General features: G+C 38.8%; 1 protein-coding gene across 7 annotated transcripts in view; it reads left to right on the top strand.

Moving 5' to 3' along the window:
• ESRRG (estrogen related receptor gamma) overlaps positions 1–12,551 on the top strand; it is a 472,345-nt gene that overhangs the window by 312,390 nt on the left and 147,404 nt on the right. For all 7 annotated transcript variants that reach the window (XM_045011449.1, XM_045011453.1, XM_045011451.1 and 4 more), the window contains one exon: positions 2,854–3,269. In XM_045011449.1, the coding sequence (XP_044867384.1) occupies positions 2,854–3,269 (416 nt within the window). The remainder of the gene's footprint in view (positions 1–2,853; positions 3,270–12,551) is intronic.

Below are 12,551 nucleotides of genomic sequence, written 5' to 3' on the forward strand. Positions count from 1 at the left end.
CAGCATGAAACACGTGCCTGTTGTCCACTCACTGACAATGTCGCAAATATACATATATCCTTTCTTTGGTTTGCTTCTTCAGGGAGTTGAGCAACTTTTCATCCACTGAAAGCTACTATTTTCCTATATCCTTGCAGTGGTTAGTTTGAACTGTACTTCTGTACTCCTGTGCATCAATCCAGTTTGTACTATTGAAACTGCAGCCCAGAGCAGATAAACTTTGATTAGTACTAGAGACTGCCAGTTCAAAAACACCAGCAGACTAGCTGTTAACCTGTACTGCATTGGAAATCAGATCTTGAGCTTGTGAAGAGGAGAGAGAATATTTTGGTTCTGACAGTATAGTACAGTATAGTAGGAGAAACCCATTTTTTCACCAGATAAGACAACATGCATTTGGACAACTAATTAGTTGTTGACTTAATATTAAGTAATCAAATAATGATTCTGGGAATGGGAAGGTGACATCAGAGTTTGTACTCGAATAAATTTTTCCCTAAACTAGAGCAAATTCACCAGTAGGAATCTTGCAGAGAGGAGAATGTGCCACCAGCGGAGACTAGAGAATATATAGTTGTGCTCCTATGGTTGTAACAGTGATGATTTTATGCATGGAATCGCAACAAAAGGAAGGCTAAAGAAAGGCCAGATACTTGTATTCAAGAAAAGGACCTCTAGTTGGTAGATTGTGAAAGAGTTAATTGATATTTTTTATCATAGCTGTATAAAATTCAGTGTCACAGAACGAGAGAGAGAGAGACCATGTTTTAGTACCCTAATAACTTCTAACTCTAGTCTAAGATCATAATGTATGTGAGAGCGGTCCAGTAATTATAAGGTAATAAGTGGAGTGGTGGTGTAAGTGCTCTAAATTAAAAGGAATTTGCAGAGCTGCTGTAAGTCAGTGCCGACCCGCTTTCTTTCAAACGTTGACTTGAGAAAAGTGCTTAGCCCAGAGTGCAAGTAGAGAGACAAGAGAGAGCTATCTATTAATTACAGCACTCATTAACAGTGACGGGTACAAGGCAGCAGATGCAGAAGGAAAGGCACGCACTAGTGCAGGGTAGCAAGGGGATTCTCCTCCCCCCCCCATACTAGTTCTTGAGAAAAGGACAACACAAGCAGGTGGTCCAAAGCAATAAGGTAGTTTTAAGGATTTAACCTTCCCATTTCCTTGGTTTATGTGCTGACAGAATGGTTTTGTTCCCTCCCCATCCCAAATAAAAATAGTGTTTAGGTGTAGTGAGTGAAGTTTCCACTCACCAGTCTGTTGTTTGTTTCATATTCACATGCAATTTGGTTTTGATATTCTTTTTGGTAAAAGTCACCCCAATAACCAAGGCTATGACCACTTAAATCCCACTTTGAATATAGGGTAAATCTTACTCTAAGTGGATGTTTCTAGTGAGGGGCCAAATTCTTATCTTGATTACTGTGGTGTAAAAATAAACTGAAATCTAGTTGCTGAATTTCATTCTGATTTACATCGATGAATTTGGCTCCACAGCTTGAAGCTGCATCTGAATTTTATCATTGCACATAAATGTGAGCAAGAGAAGAGCTACAACATCTCAAAACTGATGTGAAATTATTTTAAGTCTGCCAAATTGCCTGCTGCAAACGTAACTACACTTGATTTTAATGTGGTTGTTTCCAAAACAATAGTGTATAACCACATGTGGGTGGGCTTATATAGTGGTTGCATTCAACTGAGAAAAAGTCATCAGAGACTTGCTCATCTGTGAACTGGGAGTGACAAAGGCTTTGCCCAGCATGCCAATTGCCACTGTGGCTTAGTAATCACAATAACAGACAGGGAAGGTAATATCTGATTATAACCTTTCTAAATATTTTTCTAGCCTCCTGCCTCCTGCCAAAAAAAGGACAGTTAGCTTTACATACGGGAAAGAAAAGGAAAGAGGGTGTTTTTTTTTTCTTGAGAGAGATAATTTGTCAGATCAAGTGTCTTGTGTCTCTGCTTCACATGCTCAGTTCTGAAAACAAGAATTAAGAGACAGGGCAATCAAGGATCTCACGCTTTGAAAGATAAAACTTTTATCCATTTCCTCCTTTTTTTTTTTAAACCCAGAAAGTAAAATGTAAAATGTCAGCTCCTCTAGAACCGTAGATATATGGGGTGCTGGCATAGTTATTACTGGTTAGTCTGAGGATAATGGCAAAAAAGTAATTGCAGCCAGAGATGATGAATCATTCCACTTAGATTTTGTGAAACTAGTGTCCAACCTTAATTATTTGTTAGAATCCTGAGATGATGTTACTTCATTACTAAATAGCGATACCTAATAAAAAAATTTTAATAATAAAAAGTAATTGGGTGACTTATTCTTCAATTACATGGTCAGATCAATAGATGATGCAGTTATGCTTTATTGAAAAGTGCTGACAAACAGTAATTACTGAGCACAACATTTATCATTTCAAACTCGGAAATGTTTGATTCTGTCGATAGTGGAATTTATGCAAGGAAAAATGTAGTGGGGGAGGGGCAAATGAAATAAATTCTACTAATCAAATAGGTTTGTGAATTCCTGACTCACTGGATGACAAGTTCAGAATTTAGAGAGTTGGTTTAAAATCGACATGCAGTCTAGCAGAAAGAACGGGGAGAAAAAAGGGTTTGGTCTCTTTAAAGTTTTTGTTTACTGCCTGTCTGAAGCTTTGATAAAGCTCTGTCATGCCCTTATGCTGATTACCTTCATGTAGAACAAGAGGTATTGACTAATGAATGAATGATGTGCGGTCCCTAGCCCTTGCAGAGCAATCTTAAAGAGCGCTGTCTTTAATACACAGATTCTTCTCTCTCTCTCCCTCCCTCCCTCTCCCACAATGCAGGCTTCTCTGCAGAATGTCAAGCAAAGATCGACACATTGATTCCAGCTGTTCGTCATATATCAAGACGGAACCATCAAGCCCCGCCTCTTTGACGGACAGCATCAACCACCATAGCCCTGGTGGCTCTTCAGACGCCAGCGGGAGCTACAGTTCAACCATGAATGGACATCAGAATGGGCTGGACTCACCACCCCTCTACCCTTCCGCTGCAGGGCTTGGGGGCAATGGACCCGTCAGGAAACGATATGATGACTGCTCTAGCACCATCGCTGAAGATTCACAGACCAAGTGTGAATATATGCTGAACTCGATGCCCAAAAGACTGTGTTTGGTGTGTGGTGACATTGCGTCAGGGTACCACTATGGGGTGGCTTCATGTGAGGCCTGCAAAGCTTTCTTCAAGAGGACAATTCAAGGTTAGTGCTGATCACCACTTCTCTCTTGTCCAAAGTAAAACTGTACAGCCCTGTGTAACTCCTGTTCTTTCTCCCTCCCATAAATTGTTTCTTTATATCTACAGTATCTGGTCTTACAGATTTTACTCATGCAAAATTCCTTCGTTCTTCAGTGGGAGTTTTGTCTGAGTAAGGACTGTAATTCTGGGCCTACAATCATTTCTCTTTTTACTGTCAAAGATAGCTTGGCCTATCTGGCACCCTACGCATTTTCAGATTTTTTTTTCCCCATAAGAGATCCCCATGGACACTGATAAATAATTGCTGTTAAGAAAACTGGTTGTTTTCTGAAGGTTGCCATGGCTACCTCTTGAGTGGGCTCCTTCAACATACCCTTGTTGTGCATAAGCATCGTGTGGCACATCTTGCTTTGAGCTGTAGCAGTGCAGCACTTAAATTGTTAGAGAAATCCAGTTTATTTTTTTAAACTATAATCCATTTAAAGACAAAACCAAATGTAATGCTGTAGTGTTTTTGTGTGCTTCAGTGGATTAGTCACCTCTAAGATACTACTCCAGCCTTAACCAGATTCACCAAATATCTGTCAGATTACATCCTAAGTGAGGTAAGTTAGCAGGCTTTGGTCTCTGCCTAATAGCCCACATAACAAACCTGCTCCTGATGCTCATTACAAAGCCTCTACATATTTTGGTATAAGTATGTATGAATGGAACAATTTGCATGTCCATTGTTCTAGCAGTGGAACCAATGGAGTCCAAATAACCTGTCCTGCTTTAGATATCATCATCTCAAGCAGAATTGCAGGTGCTTTGTTTAAAGAATGTGAAGCCTAAAATTAGGCACCAAAATCCTATATTTAAGGTGCTTGATTGTCAGATGTGCTGAATACCTGGAATGCTCAGTGAAGGCAATAGGAGTTGGTGGGGAGAGGCAGAGGCTCAGTACCTTTGAAAATAAGGCCACTTTTACTGAACAACTTAAATTTGGATTTAATTACCCAACTCCGGGCATTTTACATTTGAAAATTTTCACTGAAGTGTCTCAAATATGTAACTAATTATTTAATGTAAAATTGAGGGACTGATAATGGATGTTGTTTTGATTTAACCATTCCCAGAAGGTGGTTCTTGAGCCCTTTAGGAGCCTTGAGAATCCCCCTTTTGTTTGTCTGTTTAATTCCCCTTTTGCCTCTCCCCTCTTCCCCCCAAGACTTTGCATTGTTGCAAACATGCAATCCTTCCCACTGAGGTGTGCCAGATGTGCTGCTTCTGAAGCCTTCTGGAGGACAGGTGTCTTTTGCAGAGCAATGCGAGACACTGCATTCCCCGATGTGGCTGAGTGGTGGCTTCCACTTGTCTCTCAAGTGCCTGCTTGTGAGCAAAGAACGCTGATGTAGATCAGCAACATTGGGCTCTCAGGCAAAACTCCTGTAGAAATCCAATGAGACATTTTCACACTAGAGAATCAACTGGAAGTTTTTCTTGGATGAGGAGTACTGGATCGGACGCATAACAGGACATTGTTATCTGGCTAGATACCAGACAATGATAAAGAATATGTTATTGGAAGTTTAACATCCCTAGAGTAAACACCTATATTATTGCATATTTGTTCAACCTTCAGTAAATATATCCCTGGTTCAGGAAAGAACTTAAGCATGTGATTAAAGTTCAGTTAAAGTCAATGGAACTTAAGCATATGCTTAAAGTTAACACGTGCTTAAGTGCTTTACTGCTCTGGGGACTATGTTAGTATAAGACTGTCTTTGGATGTTAATGAAATAGCCACTGTTCAGTCCAAATTCCAAAGAGAAACACTGGGTTGCAGTTGGGTCTGATCTTCATAATGTTGATGCCCAAGTTCCCTAAACTTTGCAGGCACTTTGGGCAGTTATCATACATGTGGTTAGATCCATTTGTTCATTAAATAACCAACTTGAGTGCACAGTTATGGCAATTGCACATGTAGAAAGTGCATGCTGACCTCAGATCTCGGCTTCGTAATCAAACCTTTTGAGTTAAATAATTTCCTTTGACCTTCAAGAACGTTATCAGCAAAGCTCAACAGTTTATACAATGGAGGAGCAGATATTATGTAGCTGTTAAACTTCAATTAACATGGCTTTAATAAAGAACTGTTGTTCGATTACCATGCAATCACTAACCTACAAAACAGATATACAATTATTTTAGATTTATCATCATTAATAAAAAATACCACTAAAATCTTTAACTCAGTAAAGCCTTGACTTCAGTTTTACACCACACCAAAGACATCAAGGTTCTGGGTCCTGAAGCATAAGTCACAGACAAATTAGCTCTCTGGACATGTCCACCTAGCTCGAGTTATAACTGGCAGCTGTGCAAAAGCTTTCAGTAGGGATACAGCACTAGCTGCATCAGCACGTATCACTGCACAGTAATATAAAGACAAAAAATTCAATGGTGTAAATAAAGGCATTGAATGGCACAGTAATAAAGGAATTCAAAGTAGGGCTAGAAAGGGGCCACCTTCATATGACAAAGCAGCTCCTTCATTCAAGTTATTGACTAAAAGTCCAAGCCAACAAAGTGATGAGTGCTTCCAAATCCCGTTCAAGATAATGGAAGTTGAGCACTTTAGTGGGTCAACTCCCTAGGATATTATAGATGAACTAAAGTAACTAAGGCAAGGGTACTCTTTATAATTCTAGGGGCACATTTTACCTTTGAACATGTATGAATGGCTCCCTTGATTTCTTTGGCAGTCGTTTGATACAAAGGGCAGAATTTATCCCTAATATTCCTAAAGGCAATTTCTCACTGTATAATTTCACTTTTGTGGTACATATCACACTTCGCCTCCTTCTCCATCTGTTTAAAAAAATTAGTTGATAATTGAATAAGCATAAATAAGAAAACAGATGTGTACAAAGAGGAACATAAATATAGAATAGAAAACGGGTGCTTGAAGAACCAACTACTAGGACTGAGTATATAAAAATTGCTTATCTCAAATGAAAGAATTGCTCCTTTCAAATGTTAATATTTCAATTCTGATGGGAAATTAATCATAGATTTCAGTGAAAAAAAAGACCATGTTTCACTTCTCAAACCTTTCCAAGTTATCATTCATAAACTATTAAATTAGCTCAGGCTGCAAAGCACAATGCCGCTCCTCATTGACATCACTGACAACACTCCCATTGACTACAATGGAAGCAAGGCTGAGCTTGATAAAGTTAGGTTGAAGGTGAGCATTATGCTCACTTACAGCCTGATCCACTTTCCAGTGCCTTCAGTGGAGCTGGATCAGCCCCGAGTAGGTGAATTTCACTTTAATATGAATTGTTAAAGGACAGTTTCACTAGTAACAAAAGTGACAGCTCCTTGCTTTCAGACAATAACGGTTTGCTCAAATTTTTCGTTTTCAGTTTGAAACATTCCATACTTGTTCTCAGTCTGAGCTAATTTTGTTCTTAAATTTGAGGAAGCTGTAATTAGTCTTTTTGTGTGTGTGCTTTATAAGATTGCCGGGGGGGGGGGAATCTTTCCTGAGTCCCTTTTTGAGTTTTTCAGGCAGATAATCCAAAACCAGTTGAATTTTGAAAAAATGTGTGGAAATAATTCTTGATGAGAGGTAGAAACTGTTTCTGGAAAATATTTTAAACTAAATAATTATATGATTGATTGAAAAAACACAGTTGACTGTACACAATGACCATTTGCTTATAGCCTGAGTAGAATTAAATGAAGTTCTGAACACACATACACCCCCACTCCCCATCTGACATCACATAAAGGAAGGGAGAACTGGATGTTCTCTCTGCTCAGCCGAGCACTTACAGGGTTGCTGCTCTGAGGTTGCTTCTTGGATAATTTACACGAGGGGTGACTGCAAATGTCTCAGAAATACATGCATACAGCCAAATCCACCGCCAAATTGGCTTAACTTCAGGGACACTAGAAAATAGCAAGTGTTAGACTAGTCACAGGTCCGTTGATTTTTTTTGTAGGGTCTCTCCGCAGTTTTTGATGCATTCTGTGGTATCTTGAAAACACACCTTTCATTAAAATAAATAAATAAATAAATAAAGGGACACATTTTCAGCCTTCAGGTAGTGGCATAGGCCTTGTGCTGCGCCTCTGACAGAGTTGCACACCCTTTATATTTTGTAATTAACATTTAGCAACAAAAATATCAAAAAACCATTTAACAAGACAAAAATCTGAATAGAAATTACTACATATGCCAAATGTTGCCAAATTATTCTTGGTGTCCCAACATTAAATTTAAATTTTCTGACTCATATTTTGTTGTACTACTTCAAGTTACACATCGTTGCATTTAATAATATATAGTTGCTCTGTCATCTCTTTGGATGAAACTTTTACTAAGTTACAGGCACAGAGGTCCTGTTGGTTTCCATGGGAACCGGATGGGGTCCATGGGCTTTGAAAGGTTCAAGTGTTTTTTTTTCTCTAAATTGATTAACCCTCCTCCCCCATCTCCCAGGTGATTGTCATCTTCAACCTAGCATGAAAATACAACAAGAAAAAACACAACTGCTTGAGGCAGCAGCCTGGTGGGAAGATCTGTGGTGTAAAATTAATCCTTGACCAATGGGAAAATGCTACAAAAGTGTAAATATTTTGGAGTCACAATTGTCATGTTTCCAGATTCTAGGGTATTTTTAAAATTTATTTTTCATTAAAGGTGTTGGATGGACAGCACTGGAGACTGCAGTCTTCTATTAATGCATAGATAGGTAAAACATAGCTATTGAGTCCCTACTGTCTTTTAATCACTATCTCATTTATGAGCCTTAACCCTGTTCAATCCTTGTCCATCTAAGGCAGCCAAGAAGCATTCCAACGTGGTCATCATCATTGCCTTGTGGACATCTTTCCATTAGGAACTGGACTGAGACTTCTGTCTCATTTCACGTTGATTATCGAAGACCTTTCAGCTCCACAGTTCTGCAGTAGTATAGTTCCTAAAGTACATGTCAAACCTTGTTCAAACTATAAGCCAGACACCTTGGGTTGACCTCTTTAGTTATTCAAAGTTGTTTTTACTTTAACGATCAGGTTTTTCAACCCTCTTTTGAGTGCCATGTTTACACATTGCTGAGCCAATTTGATCTGCAAATCTATGAATGCTTTACAGTAAACTTTTTTTTTTAATCAGCGAGGTAATCAGGAAAGATACAGCTACTTATGTAAATTCAGATATGGTGACATTTAAAATGGGTGACATAAAGTTTGGTTCTGGGTAGCATGTGACCAAAGTGGCTTCCAAAGGTTAATTTACACACTGCTCAGCTGACTCCATCTGTAATGTCCACATAACGTTTTCTTGAGGAAATGAAAACAGATTAAATAAGACTTCATTGTTTTCCAGTATCTTAATCGAGATTGTGATTTTTATAAAATGGTAGAGGTGAGAGCTAGGAATTTTGGTGCTTACTTTTGAGCATCACCGAGCCATGGATCTTGGCTTTAGTGCAAAAATGGCAGCCCGCCAGTGAACCTAACACTGTTACCTGAATCCAGCATTACCTGATTTAATTCATTCACCTTCCTTATATAAGTCTTTGCATCAGCATTTCTTTCAAAGAATATTTAAGCAAGCATTGAAACTATTGAGAAAGTATTTTAATTCCCTTCCTGTACATCCCTTCATCATGTAACTGCACAACTGTGGCAGCAAAACAAGACGAGACAGTAAAATATAAACATGCTAAAATCTGGGAACCAGAGAGAAATTTAAAAATGTAGTGATGCTTCTATCATTTTTACTATCCCTGCTTCCTTTACGGCATTGTAAATTATATGCTGCATTTAGTTTAGCTGAAAATGGGAATGAGGACTGTTTCTGCCTGCTGTTTAAAACCCATCAGAATCACTGGAAAAGGAAGAGACCAATTAATAGTTCTAAGTACAGTGGCACCAACCGGTGCCATTATAATTAGAGCTAGTTCTCCATTTGTGTTATGAACTTGAATTTCTGAAGGTGTTTGACTCACCTGTAAAATGCAGTATAGATTAAACTAGGCACACGAGGTCTTAGCCAGCACATGATTATCATTTTTTTAAATATCTGTCTATACATTTTCTAAAGTTAATTTTTATTGCTGGTGAAAGTTGCTAGATTGACAACCCTGGAGCTGAAGTTCTCTGTGTATCCATGGACCAGCAACAAGGCAGGAGAAGTGCAAGCTTCTCTACACTTTCCTATCAATGTATTTCAACACTAACCTGGATAGAACATCACTAGCTTTGAGAGAAAACTGTCATATTCAGAGGCCCAGCCCTGGACCTATGCACCTACCTGAAGGCTGAAAATCTGGTCCTTCATTTGTTTAGTTTAATGAAAACTTCAAGTTTTCAGCCTCCATGCTCCTTAGACATCTATGCTATGACTGCCAAGGAAGTCATGATTCAGTAAGGTTCAGAACACATCTTGAGATGGCCTGAGTGCACTCATTTCCCACTGAAGACAGGTAAGTTGACTCCAGTGGGAGTCAACGACACTTGGCACATCTAGGAGGTATCAGTCCCATAGTGCCAGTTGTTGTGGTCTTTGTGATATTGGATACTTGTTTAAAGTAAAATTAGGCAGCTGAACCCATCATTTCATGTAATATGACACTGAACAATATCTTTACATTTTCTTCTCAAATCTGCATGTATGTTGTTTACTACTGGTGCTACAAAAAGTTTGAAAAGAATATTTTTCAAGTTTTGAACATTTTGTTAGTTCTTCTACAACACAATACTGGCTCCTTTTTAAATGGAAATTTAGTGAGGGTCACATGCTGTAGGCTGGATCCCTTGGCTAAATGTTTTGAGGTTGAGTATAGATGTTTCAAAATCAGCCACTCTTTTTGTTTTTCATTTTTAACAGCCCAGGAAACTCTACTATTATGTTTAAGTGGTTTTAGAGACTTTAAAACTGAAGACCTTTAGAGCCAAAATTATAGAACAATATCTAATTGTGCATGCGCAATTTTGTTATTGTGGTCAACTGGGTGAAAAAATGTGGACACATCATTTGTCGGCTTAATCAGCTACAGATGAGGCATGACAGAATTTAGACCTCTAACTACAACATTAGAAGTGCACAATAAGAGGCCTGGTTGAGGCCCCCTTAAGAATTTGTCAGTTGGAGTTAAACTTAAAACTTCATACTTGGGTTCAATCTTTCAAAACCTTACTCCTGTGAGTATTTTTTTTTTTTTTAGTCATGCAAGTAGACACTTTGACTTCTGGTTCTATGTGCATGAAGAATTCAGACCTTAACCTCTGAACAAATCTTATTTGGTTCCTCAGTTCAGTTTTGTTAAGGTGTCAAATTCTGATGTATTTTCTAACCCAGTTGAGGCCTTCTTCCCCTGCCCGGTTCCTAAGTCAACCTGGTACTTTTATAGTGCCCTCCTTCCCTCAGATTCTCTGAAAGTATTCTGTTCTATTCAGATCCTTATACCATGCTCATCACCATGGTGTCTGAGCACCATAGTCTAATCCACTCTCTCTCATAGTTGGGATCCTGTGACTAGCATTCCCCTCACTGCCTTTCTATGCTTCTTTTTGGTCACTGATTCCCAGGCAGGTCCTCCCCCCTCTACCCTCCCCTCCCCGCTATCTTTGTTGTAATCATGGCTAGCTGCTGTCTTCAAGGGCTTTCCTGGATTACAGAGTCCACAGAAAAGTGTGGGCAAGTTTTGAAGATGGCAGCCAGCCTAGGAGAGACTGTCTTGAAGAAGGAATCCAATGATATTTTTAATTGGGTATCAGCCAATGTAGGGGGGTCCTATTAAGGATGAAGAAAGCATTTCTCCAAACTGATCCAAATCTTTAAAAAGAGTTTAGGTTTCAGAATTCTGCAGGAACAAATAGTGCATACAGTAGGAATGCTTTTTTAATGTAAGTAGAAAGGACATGTCAGAAGGGTACATTAGATGGTTCTAATCAGTTTGAGACCAAGCCACTCCCTGGATTAGATCCCCTCATTTTATTCTGCTCAGTTTTCACTCCTCATTATTGACTCTACTTTCCCACTCAATAGAATTGTTACCTCTTATGCCTTTAGAATTGCCTCTGCTTTCTTGCCTGTAGGTGGACTATTCTTCCTTCCAAACAGATTTTCCTCTTCTCTCTCAACCTGGATCTTCTTTTACATCTGTTGTTAGATTTCCTGAACCCCTTTATTCTTTCCTTTCCAGTCTGCAGCAGTACTCTAATGCCTTGAGTATTACACCTTCAAATGCTTTGAGTATTGCTTCAGGTGTGACTGAGGGGAATAAAACTCTGTGTGTGATTTTTTTTTTCCATCTTGTTGCATAGGGAATTATGGGTTCGATTCAGTGAAGGATTTAAGCACATACCTAACTTTAATTAATAGTCAATGTCACAATGGTATGCTTAAAATTAAACATGTGGGTAAGTGCTTTCCTCAACTGGGGCTTATATGCATAATTTCAAATGCATGGAGATCTGAGCAGGCCTCAAAGCATTTATTGGAGCAACTGGCTTCAGGCTGTATGTACTGCATTGTTTGCTGCCTCTGAGATTCATGAACCATGGCATCTGGAGAAATGAAACAACAGAATTTGTGCAGTTGAGAGTTAAAAGGGGGAAGTACTTTTGGTTATACAAATGTTTTCCCCAATACCTGACAAGTTTTATGATCTTTACATTTTAACCAATTAATATTATTTTGCCAAAAAGTACATAATATATTTCTCTCGGTTTGTTTGAGTATATTTTTTTTACTTTGAAAAATACATTTTCAGCAAAAAGGACAAAATAAGTGATCAGTTGGATACAGTGATATTTGGGAAGGATGTACCTAATCTCAGGTGTAAAGGATGACATAGATATGGAATATGGCTACTAGTTCAGTTCCCGTGTCCCACCATTTTGTGGCTGTTGAAGAAATACAGCAAAATGGTGGCTAACTATTACAGGTCTGTCACATCTTACATGCATTTAACATGCACAATTTCAGCTTTACGCGGTCGGCAAAAACAAAACAAAAAAGAGAAAAATAACAATTTTAATACTGTACCTGTAATGCGGGTGATTCCGCCCGCCATTTAACTCAATGTAATTTTGACTATATGCGGTTTTCGCTTTACGCGCTAACCGCGGAATGGAACCCCCGCCTAAGATGAGACTTGCCTGTATTACTTATAGAAGAAGACGTGTGTACACTACATCTCTGGCTGAGTGATCTGTCTTTCCATGAATAAACCAGTGGGGTTTGCCTGTGCTTTGGAATAATTTTTGTCTTTATATA

This window comes from Mauremys mutica, chromosome 3 (genome assembly GCF_020497125.1).
Source record: "Mauremys mutica isolate MM-2020 ecotype Southern chromosome 3, ASM2049712v1, whole genome shotgun sequence".
Classification (NCBI taxonomy): Eukaryota; Metazoa; Chordata; order Testudines; family Geoemydidae; genus Mauremys; species Mauremys mutica.